Source organism: Petromyzon marinus, chromosome 9, assembly GCF_048934315.1.
Source record: "Petromyzon marinus isolate PM22_M1 ecotype Great Lakes invasive population chromosome 9, UKy_Petmar_22M1.pri1.0, whole genome shotgun sequence".
NCBI classification, from domain to species: Eukaryota; Metazoa; Chordata; class Hyperoartia; order Petromyzontiformes; family Petromyzontidae; genus Petromyzon; species Petromyzon marinus.
In genome coordinates, this window is record NC_133675.1 from 15,794,079 (window position 1) to 15,810,601 (window position 16,523).

General features: G+C 47.2%; 1 protein-coding gene across 2 annotated transcripts in view; it reads left to right on the forward strand.

Annotated features, from left to right (window-relative positions):
• LOC116940448 (dedicator of cytokinesis protein 1-like) overlaps window positions 1–16,523 on the forward strand; it is a 337,619-nt gene that overhangs the window by 261,141 nt on the left and 59,955 nt on the right. For both annotated transcript variants that reach the window (XM_032950283.2, XM_076065949.1), the window contains exons 28-30: window positions 3,575–3,673; window positions 7,086–7,180; window positions 12,820–12,898. In XM_032950283.2, coding sequence (XP_032806174.1) covers window positions 3,575–3,673; window positions 7,086–7,180; window positions 12,820–12,898 — 273 coding nt within the window. The remainder of the gene's footprint in view (window positions 1–3,574; window positions 3,674–7,085; window positions 7,181–12,819; window positions 12,899–16,523) is intronic.

Here is a 16,523-nt window from a genome sequence, read left to right on the forward strand (position 1 = left end):
GTAGAAATATTTCTGTAGTTTCTCGCTATTATGAAACTCAGTTGTGCTGTTTGAAGAGGGGTTTACCACGTATCAGCCATCATAAACAAACGTGTGCTTTAGTTCTCGGTTAGACTGAAGTGAGTGGAAAAAAATGCATACGACAATGTTATGCAGTCATTAGCCGAGACCATCGTCTTTGGTATAATTATAATCCTTGATCCTGGTTAAATCGCTTATTCCCTACCTGGATCTGGGCCCAGGTTCTTAGTGGGCCTTGCCTGGTAAAATGAAAAATAGTTTAGTTTAAGTGTGCCGTCAATTTTGAAATACACTTTAAAGACTCCCCCCCCCCCCTAGACCTCATTTCCAAAAGTAGACCACCGTGTGCCAGAATTATGGCCCAGATTGCCAATTAAAAAAATTGCCCTCGACCAAATTACACAACTACAACAACGACGACGACAAAGACTGTGTCAGGCGCTCGTCGCAGTTAAAAGCCTCTGTGCCGGATTTGCCAGGTTCTGCCCCCGCCGCCCACCATTGCTGGAGGCAATTATCGGCACGCAGCCGCCACGACGGTGGTGACGGATAAAAAAAACATATGCGTGCGTGCTCCCTAAGATGTTTCTTTAGATTGCCAGATGCTGCCTTGCCTCTCATCCCCCCACGGGCCCTATCCCGACGACGCCCCAGAAAATGAGCAATCGCGTTTCGGGGAGCTCGTTGGAGCCGTGATTAAAACATACATCAAACCTCCGCGGCCTGTGACAGCCCACTCAGGTGTTCGGCGCAGGGGTCACCTGTCTGCGGACAAGAGAGGGCGTTGAGACCACGGGCAGATGGATTAACCCTCGAGTCAGCGGGCACACTGCCGCCACCCGTAATAGGGAAGGGGGAAACAGATGCACGTTCAAAACAATTATCGTTGGTTCACACCAGGGTTTTATTTCAGCTGGAGCAGTCCAGGGCCGAGCTCCAGAAAAAATGTCCCCGCCTTCTCTCCCACCCTCCACTCTCCACCCCCCTTCCCCACTCCCTGTCAGTGGGGAGGTTAGGGGTCAAGTTCCAGAAGGCTTGGGGGCCCCCAAGTAAGATCATGAAATTTTGCGTGAGAAATGAAGCCCAAGCGCACGCTGTGTCATTTATGTAAAGAACCATAAAACCTGCATAGGCAAAGTGTAAATAATAATAAGTCCTCGAAAATAGTGTAAATAAAATGTATAATAAATAAAGGTGATTGCTTTTTGAGAATTATAATTGCCTGTGATTAATTTCTTGAACATTGACATGCATGATAAGCACCAGTTATTCATTTTGTGATAAATTGTATTTTTTTAATCTATACAAACACATTTTGTATTTACTTTTGCGGCACGATGGAGTGCGCTGTGGGGTGAATCGAGGAATCCATGCTGCTGCTGCTTTTTTCATTTTTCTGTGAACTATATTCATCGCAACAAAGCTGCCCATACTTGATATGTCACCTGGGCCCAGTAACTACACACCTGTAGTCAATGGAGATGGTCAATTTCCAAGAACACGTTTACATGGTCAGTTATTCTGTGCAGGCCAATCGTGATCCGGTCTAGCCTGTCGAATCCACTATATTTAAGAGCCTGGTATATACTCTTATTTCATAGGTTTTTTTAATACCCAAGTGGTTTTATGGTTAAGAGGTACTTGATTTGCTGGCATCAATATCTGAAGTAAGCTGGTCTTATGTCGGGCCCAGTTCTAGTCTGGCTCTGTTCTCACGGAAGGCATTTTGAACCTCCTGAGAGCTGACCAGCCACTTCTGTTTGAAGGGACTTCTTAAAGCGTCAACTCCCTTGTCAGGGAACCCAGCCTAATGAGCCACCGCAGTCTCGAAGCTCAAATCTCTGGATCCCTCAAGCCACTAATTACTTGGTATTGTCCCACGGAGCGAAGGCTTTCGGGCAGATGCCTCAACCCGTGTTTGTCAAGTCAAAGTATCTCAGCGCTGTCACGAGCGAGCGTGCATGCGGCTCTGTGGATCACCTCTGTTGGTGCTCCCAAGCCACCGATGAAAATTACATATTTCTGTGTTGGTAGCTTCTCTCTGAGAACATGCGCTGGTGCCTTGCCACGAAGTGGTACTCATTTAATTTTATTCAACCTCATTATTATGATTCCTTTCATCCACTCAACATGGTGGTACAGTGGTCAGCATCCCATCTAACATCAGTGGTAAGTGCTACGTTAACCTGGTCCAGAGTCTCTTTCACTGGCCCGCACTCACCGGCATGGTGAAACGCGGTCACGCATCCCCAGTGATTGATACACCACGGTGATGCCTACATCCAAAAGTGGATTGACAGAGGGCTGGTACAGACGATGAGCTGAGTGCACCTCCATTCGTATTTGAACTGACGACCTTCAGATTGGGAGTCGCTGTCACTCTGCCGTACAGGTATCAGCTCTTAACAAGCACGTTTACAATCCCGAACTCAAAGTCAGTTGAAAGATTTTGGATTGCCTTGTTCTGCAGCCTCAAGTAGGCCATGGCTTGAAATGGTAGCAAACCTGATATTGTTTTATATCATGAGGAAGTGTTCATGCAAGGTTTCCCAAACTCCAGTTCTCACGGCCCATCACGCTACGTCCTTCCGCCAACACCAATTTACTCCCATCCAAGCAGAAATTAACTTGTTCCATGCTGCACGCGCCCCATGATTGTTTAGCACGTCCCACTTGACACGCTAAGCAGCTAACACGTCACGTGCTGTTGAGAGCGATGTCACGATATGGTGAGATATATATATTGAATGATTGATGCACTGTGAGTAAGATAATGACAAGTGAACACAGAATGGGGCATCTAAACTGGGTTGGTCTCTAAAAGTGTGGCGGTGTAGCATTCCCTTACCATCATTGGTACACGCGAGATCCTCCTACAAACGAGCAGACGATACTTTTCCATCACGGTGAGTCCCCCATCGACTGTACAGAGAACCTCCAGACAAACGCTCGCCATCACCGCTGCCTCAGCCCCGCACCCCTTCCCACGACCGCTGTCGCGCGGACGCCGTGCCCTTGGGGTGTCCCCCCGGTGTTGGGGGGCTCCTGCCTATCCCTCACAACCCCTCCCCCTTCCATCCTCTCCCCACGCGAAACACCGCAGTCTGCGCTCAACACGTGAGGCGTTGTCCCGATTTTACTGTTGGCCCTGCAAGCCCCCAATACTAAGTGTTTGGTGTAATTGTACCGCACCGTCAACACGATCCCGGCGCGATAGTTTGCGGTGCGTGAAATTTTTTTAATAAAAAAAAACTTCTCCTTCGTACCTCGAAGCCTGGTTACAGGCCTGTGTGCCACCGTTCATCGTCATTGGTAGCCATGCTCAATCAACTGCTTGATGAAGCCCTTTCATTTCCTTTTTAGTCCCCCCCCCCCCATAAGGAAACTTGAAACTTGTGGCGGACTGACTGCGATGCCCGGTCGGTGCAGCATGTGCCTGCGGGGAGACAACGGCCATGTTGACTATAATGTGTCGCAAGCTGCTTCGTGAACCACGTGGGACGGGATTAACGTAATGCTTCGCTCGGTGGCGCGTGCGTGTGTGCGTTTGCAGAACCATTTTGTGGCGTGCATGACGGCCATCCTGCGACAGATGGACGAGAGCCACTACCAGTACTACATCCAGACGTTCAAGACACGCTCCGACCTCGTTGTGAGTCTCCACTCTCCTCCTTGAATGAGCACGCACGCACGCTGTTTCTTCACGACACAGCATACACAGCTCATGGCGGTGCGTGGGGGGGGGGGGGTGGGTTGCTGCTGGGCTGTCGTGGTTAACGAAACGGACTTGCAATCCAGAGGTAGCCGGTTAAATATCCCGACGCGGCAGTCGGAACGATGGGGATAGTTTTTATTAATCCCACCTCCCCCATCCACCCCTACTCCACCCGGCAGTTTAAATAGGCACACCATGGTTAGCCAATCGGTGAGCGGTGTGTGGTGGGTTAAAGCGTGCGTACTTCTATCTCTTCAAAGACGTCCACGCAGCATGGAAGAGTAGGCCCAAAATAGCCTCTGGAGCTCCCTCTGGTGGAGGCCCTACCACCGGCGTGGGTGCGGTGCCAGCCGGTGATCGAGAGGCGCCGGTGTTTGGCGTTGGGGCCGGTCTCCCGAGAGGACGACCACCGTCGCCTTCGCACGCGGCGGTTCTTGTTTAATCGCCGCGTCGACTGTGGCAGGATGACGAGCTGAGCCAAGATCAGAACTCGCGAGCAGCCGATTGTGAACAGAGGGGGTCGACTCATCCCATCGTTCTTACAGGGTCGTGAAAATCGCTACTTCGTGGTGGGAAGCCAACACTCTCATGCCTCTACGGAGACCGGTTTCTGCCCTAAGAATTTGGAATTTCCACTTCTGGTAGAGGGCTGCAAATGCAGTGATCAAAGATGAACTCATGACATTGTTTGAAGAACACAGCATTGACACCACCCCTTGTCGGATATTCCCCATTAATTACGTTTTGTTAAACAGGGTTTACATTCAATTAGCAGCCATCACCTCTGCTGCCTGTAGGGAGTTTCAGAAGGGACATTTATTATTTTCTTGTCTTGTTATACATAACACGGCCGAAATGCTATAATTGGTGTTAAACCTTCAAACTAATTACGTCCTCTACTCATAAGAAATTAACATGGGATTGATAATTAATCATCACCATCATGATCAGCCATTCGCTGTCCACATTGATGCTATAACCAACCTCCCATGCTTTACTGCACGAACATCAGGTTGTACATGATGCAGACCAGAACAGAAGTCGTGTTTTCCTCTACAAATAACAGAAGGCAGTCAGGGTGTCGCTGCACTTGAAGGGCAGTGGAGCTGGGCTCATTCATTGGAGGTCCTCAGCCAGCGGTGAAAATTCCACATTACGGAATCGGGTTCCAGTTAGTATTCATGATACTATATTAATGAGTTCCCACAAAGTTGCAATCAGTTAATCGACCAGATAAACATGATGATGATGTAAGTCAACTCCAAACAATGAATACCAATATGTGTTCGTTTTAACCAGGGAAAAAGCCTCATGAGGGTCTTATTTGGGCTACTTGCTCTATATTGGAGGAAACACAAGAGTACCCGCACCTCCAGTTAACACTATTGGCTACGTAGAGTGCGAGAAAGAAGTTCAACATACCTACCCACCTACCCAGATAAAATCCAAACATAACATGCGGAAAACACTCGCACTCCGCACGGATGGGGTGGACGCTTGCTCTGATGCACGCTGTTGGTGGGTGCCAATTCCTAATCCCTCCTTGCTTGAATAACCAAAGTTGCCAGATTAGAGGCGTGCGCCACATCACTCCCACACACGCTGTCAGTCTTTTCAGGTTTCCAAGGCTTAATATATTTTTTTATTGGGAACTATATGTTGTTTTAAGAACCCCAAAAAGGCTTGCAGTGACTCCTTCATTTGCAGCTGAGAAGCAGGCCATCTATGGCGGCTGCATGTGGTCAATCTAATCGGATTTGGTCGCATTTATAAATGTGGCCAATCCGATTAGGTACCTTTGTAAAGGAACTGGTATGAGCACTATGACTCGAGGTTGCTATTAATAACATAAAAATACCATATTTGTTTCTTTTTAAAGAAATGCGAACTGGCTGCTGCTTCCTCATGTTATGCCGCGTTGTGGACGCAATTACTTAACTGCCTGCATTTTAATTGGTTCTGGAATTGTGCGTTTATTCTTATTCCGAAAAACAATGGATGTAAAATCAAAAGGGATGAACCGGCACAAGCTAACAAGCAGTAAAATCTGCACAATGGAAATACACTTGCAGCGTGAGATTACACGCAGCCGCATTCGTGCTGCAGGCTCGTCAGAGCAACGCGTTACTCGCACGCAGGGAGCGATGGAGCGACCGGGGAGGGCAATTTCTTGCCGCACGAAAAGGAAGGGAATAGGGGGCAATGCCAAGCCGCCTCTCGAACCCACGAATCTCCGCCCTGAGTAACGCCGGCTCTCCGCTCCAGCCGCGTTTCCTAGCAGCAGGGAAACAATCTGCCGGGATGAAAACGCAGCCCCACGCGCCTCGCAGTGTTCTTAAACACGTGCCCTGATTTCACCGCTCTCATCATTTTAAGCTCAATGACACGTGGCAGAAATGAGACGCGGCTGTCAATTTGCAAACACCCCCCGCCCCCGCCCCTTCCCTTCCGCCCGCCCACGCGTGTATGAACCCGGCGCCACGTGCAGGAAGAACATCTGCCGTGCTTTGGCGCCGGGCTTATTTAATGTGAAACCCACGGCCGCCGGTGACACCGCGACACGCTCCCCACGGCGGCGCCGCTGGGGGACATCTCTTCCCCAATGGAGGGGACGCGGGTGTAGGGGGGGGGGGAATTAAGGCCCAACAACTTAAACATTTAGGGCTGCGGTGTGGAGCCACATGGGAAGGCTGTTGGATAAATATGACGAAGAAAAAAAATCAGCTTTGGCGGCATATTAATGTTTAACTGCCATCTGTTATTCTAATCCCTCCAACGATTTAGACGATTAAAAAATATCAGACGGCGTTGGCGAAGTAATTCATTTTTTGTGCTCTAATGTGTCAGTTGTATTAGGGTAACCTCATTTTGGCTTTCTTCTGTGCAGAGACTAAACCGTGATTGGCAAAATTATGCAGTGCGTATGGTGAGCGCACGCGACTGGGGAAGTGAAATATTGCTGTTTATTCTCATTTTATCGTCACGCCCTGTGCGTTGGTTTTTCCATCGTGGTGTCAGCTTGCAAATGTATCTCTGAACGCACGATACTCGTGATCATTTTTCAAATGATAAGCAAATATGAAAACGGATTTGTGGCCGTATGAAAGAAGCAAACACTCAGGATGATCGAAAGCCAGATGGTGGGATACTCTCAATGTTCCTTGGAGGTCTAATGTTGACTCTGGGATGAATAGAGTAAGACTTGAGCCAGGTGGTGGGATAATGTTGAAGCGCACCCTGGTGGCTGGTTGTCAACGGTGTGACTTCTGGGATCTGGCAGAAGGAAAGAAGCGACTGCAACGGCTTGATGTGATTGTGCTTGATGAGGATGGATGCTGCGTTCCTCCAGGACTTTCTGATGGAAACATTCATCATGTTCAAGAACCTCATCGGCAAGAATGTGTACCCGGCCGACTGGGTCATCATGAACATGATGCAGAACAGGTGAGCGCTACAGGTTGCCCCCCTTGTGGTGCTGGAGGTGTGCCGGGAGGGTGAGCTGGTGAGTGGTGTCGCACGTCTGCTGGCTCGCATTCCCAGCTCTGCCGGGCCAACCCAACACCGGCTGAGCCGTCGGAAGGTAGTCCCGGGAGCCGGCTTTCCATAACGGGGTCGCAGCGTTTAAAAGTGGGGCGGACGTTGGAACCAGTCGTGCGCGTCGTGCGGGGCTCAGCGTGCAAACGGGACACGCAGCGGTCGGCGTGCAAGCGGCACACGCAGCGGTTTAGCATGCAAGCGGGACACGCAGTGGTCAGTGGCGCGGCTCGCTGCAGGGCGCTCCGGGAACACACAGCCGACCTTACTGGTTGTGGAAACGTGGCACGAATAGCCAGGGGAGACCACGTGCAAGGGGTTCCAATCTACAGGTGAGCCTGGTGTTGTTGGGGCAGCCCACGTCACAGGTGAACTAGGTCACACGCCACGCACAGCCATGGACGTCTCTGAATCTTGATTCAATGAACGAGTCAAGGCAACACGGAACCGCCTCGAAATTCCTCCTTGCCAAAGGAAACTCATGCCACCTATTGATGCGGGAGAGAAATTGAGCTTCAAACAAATAACCCTCGAGGGGATTCGCTCTTGTTCCGAGTTCACAATGGCCCTGACACCCTTTTCGTTGTTAAGAACGGATTCAAGTTTAAATGCGTTGTAATCTGTTATTTGTCAATTGCTTTCCAAAGCACCAGAAAGACTGCTGTTATCCTAAAAACAATAAATTATATGAAGGTAGGGTTGCCGTGTTCATAGTGCAGCGCACAAAGCACTACGTTCCTGTATTTGAGGGGTTATAAAAACAAATATCCCCATGAAGCCTTAACAGACTTTTGGGGCAAGTATTGTTAGTGGGCATCTATGAAGGCCAGCATGGCAATGAGGGTGTGGGCGGCCAGCACCATGCCTAGCCGCTTTTGTATCCCGAGTGGCGATGTTTATACACTGTACCAAGTAGTCAATGGAGGCTGAGTAGACCTAGGGGAGGCCGGGACCAGTTCAAATATCTACCACTGTTTTTGGCTTGAGCGGGAATTGAACTCGGATTGCCAGGTTCATAGTGCAGAGCGCTAACCACGACACTCCACCATGCACACATTTATATCAAGGAAACACTTTGAATATAAATCTCAGTGGTTTATTTGTGGATATACTGCCCCTGCCATAGGAATATGTACACTACTCACTAGGCTCAGGAACACAAATGAAGATAGGAACCACCCAATGGTGATTTGAACAGGGGATACTTGATCATCTTGACTGCAATGGCATTGATTAAATAATGACAGAAGCGTGCAACCAAATCTGTGATTGTCATTAATAACAATTAGATGCTTGGTTTGCCAAGTGGGTAACACATTCGCTGCTCAGCCAGTTTCCATAGAGTCGATGATTAGATTCCTGCGACCGCCCGGAATTGTAAGCGGGTGTGCGTTTTCACGTCTGAAACTCTGGAGGTCGGTATGCAGAGCTGGCCCTACCTGGATCCTGGGTTTGAATCGCAGGGAAGTTCACACAAATGGCAGAGTCTCAGGTGCAGCGAGTCGATGGTCTTACCGATGACTGCACATACACAAAACAAAAAACACGTCGGTTAAAAATTTGTTTGGCCACGTTTTACGTTGGCAGAAATCAAGTTCTGACAATGAAACTCTTGGTTTGGACTGGTCATGGGAGGAACATTAGTCTGTATCTCGTGCTACTCCTATTATGGATAAGACATTCGTCATGATGCATTGATGTCAATAGGCCAAATTGCAAATGTAAACATCACCCACAGCTAACATGCCCAAGAGAGTCCCATGATGGCTCTATTAGAGTGCTGGGTTGGCACTTGAAATCTAGCGTAAACAAACACGTCTTGTTGTTACCGGCTTCTTAAGTCACACAATAGCCTATAATACGAATTAGTTTTTAAAAATATAAATCAAGTGAGCCTCATTCTCCGGGCTAAAACATGCAAATATATCGATGTCAAATAATTGAAATGTGACAAACCACACCTTACACAGTATAGCGGAGGGTCATCCTGAGTTAAATATTGAAATGACTCCAGAATTCGTTTCGTGGGCTTCATCTTCGCAGCCCACTCCTTGACATCTTGTGGCCATTTAAGAAGGATGTTATTTTTCACAGCGTGATAATTGAGTGCCCCTATATATGACAAACAAAACAAACCTCACTACCCCGTAATGTCAGCCGATCAGGTGGCAATGTCGTGCGAGCATGTGATTCACAATCGGAAGGCTGCAGTTTGAAATCCCAACAGTATTATCTGACAAATCCAGTACAACTTTGTCGGAAGCCCGTAGGCCCACCTGGTTAAATATACAACATTTATTGATTTACGACCGGCAGTGGTCAGACGACTAAGCGTCCCCAAGTCACCAGGTTTCCTGCTGGAAAAAGCGGTCACCGCAGATCAGGTCAGTTCAGTCCATTACGCTTGCCTGCAAGCGGTCGCCTGAGCCGCGGGGCGTGCGCGTGCACGTGGTGTACGGCCGCGTCGGGCCACGCAAACGTTACGTGCGTGGGACGCGGGGTCCGCGGACTGCGGTTGTTCGATGAAATTGTTTGAAGGGTAAATGAATTATCGCCGCGCCGCTTTTATAAAGAACGCATTAGCCATGCATGGCCGTGCTCATTCAATTACTTTGCAAACTCCGACTTTATTTACTGTGACAGCCGCTCTATTGAATAAACCCGTGAACAGCATTGATGCGCAGATAATTCCAGCCCCGATTCTTGGGCGATCGATAAATTTAATTTTGAGAGTATTAATAATGGTTTGTGTATGTGTACACAAATTTTGTGAGGCTTGCACTCTCCGTACATGGAATTTGACATAGTTGCTATTTTAAGTATCGGTTGATGATTTAAAAGCAATTAAAAGTACAAATGTGCCAGGTTGTGACAAAGGGGTCTCTGTGGGTGACTCACCCAGGAGTCGAAAATCCACATTTCTAAGGCACAGCCTTTCCTTTCATGGGACAAACAATGAATAAACCAAATTTTGATTTAAAGCTTTCGTGACTGCAGTAATTCATATTCTTAGTTTTTTCGGTAAAGTCACGTTGAAGAGAAACAACAAAATAACAAAATATATTTATTTTGTTGTTTCTCTTCAACGTGACTTTACCGAAAAAACTAAGAAAAATGAATAAACCAGTTTAAAATAGTAGAGAGGTCAACGTTGGTGTTAAGAGATGAACGTTTGAAGCATGAATAATGCATGTCAGAGAAGCTGTGCTCCAGGCCTTTATCTATAGGTTATGCAGAAGATGCTATAAATTCTCTGACAGGATACACTTAGCGACTATAGTCATTTTGTTAATTACAATGCAACAATGTAGACTTAACAGTGGAGCTAATTGTGAAGGGGAAGTTATGGATGATGCTAGACATGTCCAGGATGGCACGGAGGGGCAGGTGACTAAGCCAGACGGTGAACGGCACTGTTAGGGCAGAAGCCGCACGTCCGGTGTTGACTGTGGAAGGATCCCGCGATCTGCCGGGTGGAAGGAAGGAGCGATGCTGAGTTTTGGAGGCGTCAATGCCAGTGGCTGTGTTGACCCCTTGAACTTGACCTTGTGTTTCAAAGTAACCATTTGGGCATTGCTCGTGCGAATATTTGCTCCGTTAAACTATAAACTAAAACTAGTTTGTATTTTACCAGGTAAGGCCCACTGAGCTATGTAGCTCTTTTTCTGAAGCGGCCTGGCCGCAAATGATAGCTCAACGAAACGTGGCTCGTCAGGTGGAAATTCATAGCAGTAGCCAAATACTGTAAAACGCGCGTTGTTTCTAAACGCAGGCAGCGGTGGGTGCGGGTGGCCGGCGAGACTGGATGATGCAGTAACAGCGCAGCCCTTGACACGGTGTTGACATCTCATTGGTGACTCGAATACCTTTGGGCTTCCTGGTGCCTTGTGGCCGACCACTGCTTTTCAAACAGACCGCATCCTGTTCGACCACCCTCGTCTGATCCGTTGATGCATTTTAACAGCGGTAGAAAATAATGATGCTCTCTCCACTTGAGAGAGGTCACTCGGGAGCCAGACAAAATATGCGCAGGTCAGAATTTCCGTTTGCAGCTCGTGCGTCACAAGTTGCCTCCAACAGAACAACGAAACGGGAATCCCTTTCTGCTCCGTAAGTCAATACCATCGTTGTGCATTGTCTTCGCACAGCCTTGCAATAGCCACCAACTCAAAAGAGCCAAAATTGGAGCATTTTTTTTTAGTATGTTTGGTGGCTGAATAATTACACGATAAATTAATAAGTAGGAGAGAGCGGTTTGAACAAATGTCAAAAGCCATGTCAAGTAGTCTTCCTGCATCAATGAGCGTTTGGCAGTGTTCTCCACTCCCTGTCTTGAGTTTGTGCTAGATATTCCACGTGGCAGGATGAGTAATTTCTAACATCAAGTCGCAAGGGTCACCTGTAAGGCGACGGCGTTATTCGTGATGGCGCGGAGTTGCTTATGCACCACCGCCAATGCAGAATCACCACGTAAATTGATTTGTGAACACTTGATCCACGTATAAACATCAACACTAGGATGACAAAAGCGGCTGGACTCGTCAGTCTCATTTTGTGGCAGGTCAACATCAATTGGCGCTCGCTAAGAGCAATTGCCCCTGCATCCTCTAAGGCTAAATGGGGAATCGTTGTCTTTGACTTTGTGTGTGGGAGTAGGTGGTGCATTGGCTATCACTTTGCACTGGGATCCCGACAATTGTGCACAGCACCAGTGCCAAACAGAGTATTTGGACCCGTACCCGTATCTCCCCGAGGTCAAACTGAGCTTAAAGAAGTCAGCACCGGGGAGATTCATGTAGCCTGATGTGCATGGTGCTCGCCACTTTCCACGTATACACTGTGCCAGTTTTAATAGGTGCTTGCGAACAGCATTCATTCCTACAGGTTAGCAGCATATCTGACCCTGCGCAATATTAATCTCTCGATAAACTAAGCCTTAAGTAAGTACATGGTGCAGTGTGTGAATAACATATTTGGGGAGATAAACGTGGCTGGACATGGTTCTTGCTACACCAACCTCCCGTCTAGTGTTCTGTGTTTTAATAGGCGCTCGCAAACAGCACTGGACCCTACAGTCTATGAAGCTGAACAGAGGATTGTTGTCCTCGTGCGTGCGTGTCTGTGTGTGTGTGTGGGGAGCGGGACACTTCACGTGGCCTTAACGTGCACATAGCCTGGCACAAGCATCGTGGTGACGTCACCACCACTTAGTGGCGAATGGCGGTTGTTGTTGTTGGGGACCGGGAGTGTAGTGGTTAGCGCGCTGTGTTACAAACCCGGGGACCCGAGTTTGATTCCGGCTGACGGCCAACACCAGTGACGACTATCTGGGCTTCCCCTAGGTCGACTTGGCCTCAAATGAGTACCCAGTGCGGTGTGTAAACATTGCCGCTAGGGAGACAAAGGCGGCCGGGCGTGGTGCTGGCCACCCACCCCCTCGTGTTCTGTGCCGGCCGTCGTAGGTGTTCTGTAACAGCACTTGCCCCAACAGTCTGTTAAGGCTATATGGGGGATCTCTATATTTGTTTTTTTGTGCGTGTGGTTTGCAGGGTGTTCCTCCGAGCCATTAACCAGTTTGCGGACACGCTGAACAGAATGTTTTTGGACAGTGTCAGCTTCGAGTTGCAGGTAAGAGATGGGGCTTTTGTGCCAAATGTTTTCTTAATTGTTTGGCAGGATGCACTGCCAAAATAATTACACATGCAATATATATGTATAGACCGCACAATCGGTATGCCACATTTGTTAATTAAATTATAATTACTCACGGGAATCAATTTTTTTTTACGTGCGAAGTCCTATTAAAATGTGCTTCTGCATTTGACAATCATGAATCCTGTTCGAGGGGGGAAAATAAATAGATCCATAAGCATATATTGTTTTGTGCTTTCCAACGTGTGTTTGTTCTCGTAAGCATTCCATATTTTATTGCAGAGCACTCGCAGGTTAGAGACATCGCATTGATCAATCAGAAAGTGAGTGGGGCTTGGGCAGGACATGGCGCTGGATCGGGCGACTGTGGACGGACGGACGGACGGAGCGAATCCGTCGGAAAGTCTTCACAACGCCGTCGTTAGTGTTGTAAACAACCCCGGTTTGGCAGCTATTACACCTTGCAATTAGATTGACAATTAACAAAATAACAATTATCTTCTCATCACAACAGTTATAAATCACGAGCGCGTTGCCCTTAATCATTACATGAGCAAGCATACATCATCATTGTCATCTCATTAAAGGCTTTAGCCAGGGCCAAAAGATCCCACTTCATTAAAGGCCACTGCCGCTATTGCAGTATATTTCTCCTTTTTCTTATAAAAGAGGCAAGTTGAGCGCAAGTTTGCGTCGCGCAGTGAGGCCGCTACCTGCAGCGTGGCATTGAGGAGTCTACGTGATGTGTACAACTGCATTCCATCAATTGGATCTGAACCTGGACTCGTCCCCTCTCTCGCTTGGCTCAGCCTTAAAAAAAGTACTCGGTGCTGTGCGTGAAATGCATCTCTGGGAAGGTGGCTGGTTGTGGTTGTTTCTACACCACCGTCTCATCTAATCTTGCGCCTTTAAGAGATGCTCTCAAGCAACGCTGGCCCCAATGTCTGTAAAGCCTCCACAGATCGACGATGAGTGAGTGGCTGCAATAATAACCGTGATGGTTGTGGGAGCAAGGACACAAGATATTGGCTGTCGAGATTATAATGAATAAAGAATCGCCATCAATAAAACATTGTAATCACGGGTATGATATGAATAATTTGGTCGTTTGGGATGGCGCTTCTGTTACAGAGACACATCACACTGGCTTCTGTGTATGTGTCTCTTTAGCAGCAACCGGAGCCCTTTCCCATGTACGGCATTCATGAAATCGTGCCAGAAATAAAGGTTGCTACGGACAACATGTCTCTTAATATACATATGTATAACATATACCAAAGAATAACAACCAGATTTATCTGCACTTTAGATGGATTCATTAATCCCCCCCACCTCGCACGTGAAGGGCTCACGAGTGACGTCATCACACCTACCTCTATTTAAAGGAACGTAACAGGAGGATGTATCTACAAATCTGGCTGTCGCCTGATGAAGCTAGTTGTAATTACTGGCGAAACGTCGTACGCAGATTGTAAATGTGGTGTTGCTCTCCAACACACCGGTGTGCTGTAATAATAACGAATTGGCACGTTCTGTTTACGTGACAAACCTTACTAGTTGGCTGTGTCGAGTGGTGACGGGTTTAACGGCACAACATTTATATATTTACACAACCTAACCCAAAAAAAACCTATATTGTCAATAACCAGAACCTTAAGCTTTTTTTTCTCAAACTATCATCACAATTCAAAGTCCCTCGCTGCTCAAATGAGCAATGGGGGGGGGGGGGGTGTGGGTTGGGCGTGGGGGAGCGCTCACTCTTTTCCTGTCTGCCTTCAACCTGCAGCGGAAATTCCACATTCATATGATGGGGGATAGTCTGTGCTATAGGACGAGCACAGTTGACTTCCCACAAATTGTCTCGTTGCATTGCCACGAGAGGGACAATGGGCTCAGCCGCCACCCCCCAACGGAGCCTTGTGACCGAGAGAGCTCGACCTCCCCCGGCCGGGTCGCTCTGCCTGGCCACTGCGTGTGCTCATGAACCACGTCTTCCTGTGCACAACTTCCGCGCAGTAGGATGCCCTGTTTTGTTGCCAAATCATTAGATAATTGTGATGAATTGCCTCCAGATAGAATTGCAATTATGTCCAAAATTTGAGTTGTGTTTGCAATCATATTATAATGGCCTAACTTTTGTTAATTAATATCAATTACAATAATAGCACAGAAAAGATGATGATGATGTTTCTGATTATGGTGGATTTATATGATTATTTTTGTTAAATTGTTGCTGAGGCAAAAAGATGCAGTGCCGAACTAATATCTTATAGCAGATTCCCATATGCTCATTAATCTCCGTGTCGTTAACCATTTTAAATCTTTAGATTTTGGTATCATGAGTAGTGAGGATCGCTAAGTGGGTGGATCGTGTCAAGTCTAGTAAATAACTATTTACTTGCGTTTGGTTGCATCGGCGATCTTGCCGAATGTGGGACAAACAGACACTGGTGCACGCACAGACATACGCACAGGGCCATAGCAACACACAAAGACAAAGATCCCCCCTAGAGCCTTAACAGACTGCTGAGGCAGGTGCTGTTAGCGAGCACCTATGAAGGCCGGCACGGCACACGAGGGGGTTGGTGGCCAGCACCACGCTGGCCGCCTTTGTTACACGTACCACACACATCACAGTAGTTATAATAATAGGGTTTTCCCCTTTTTTCTGGCAACAAAACTGAAACCTTCTTACGAGGATTCATGTCTGCATTAACCACAATACCTGCAGTCAAAATGCAAACAAAAAACATACTATGATAATATATGCATTGTCCTTGAAACTGATTGGTCCACACCAAGGGACGGCTTTCTTTTGAGCCTCGACCCAATTGGTGCTCGACCAGGTGACGCCAAAAGGATTCATGTCTGCCTTTTGGCGTCACCTGATCGAGCACCAATTGGGTCGAGGCTCAAAAGAAAGCCGTCCCTTGGTGTGGACCAATCAGTTTCAAGGACAATGCATATATTATCATATTATGTTTTTTATATTCTTGGTTCTTTCGGTCAAGTCACGTTGAAGGGAAACAATAAAATATATATAAAACAATAAAATTCTCACGATGTTTCGACTGTAACACAGTCATCATCAGGTATGAAAACCGTTGGTTTTCACACCTGATGATGACTGTCGTGAGAATTTTATTGTTTTATATATATTTTATTATTTTATTGTTTCCCTTCAACGTGACTTTACCGAAAGAACCAAGAATATGAATCACTGCAGTCACGAAAGCTTTAAATAAAAATTTAGTATGTTTTTTGTTTGCATTTTGACTGCAGTTATTGTGGTTAATGCAGACATGAATCCTCGTAAAAAGGTTTCAGTTTTGTTGCCAGAAAAAAGGGGAAAAACCCGATTATTACATTTTGGTACTGGCAAAGGAGGTCTAATGATGATCGCAGTAGTTGTTTATGCACGACCTTGCCATTCATAACTTGATCACGTGTCGTTGTTATTGGATTATGTTCACACGTTTCTTTTTTTTGCTGTAACCGGGTGTCTATGGTGTAACGAGGTCTCTGTCGACAATTAACATGTATTGCCCCAGTGGGTTTTATACCTGTGCCAAAATTAAACCTAACCCCTAAAGCATTGCCT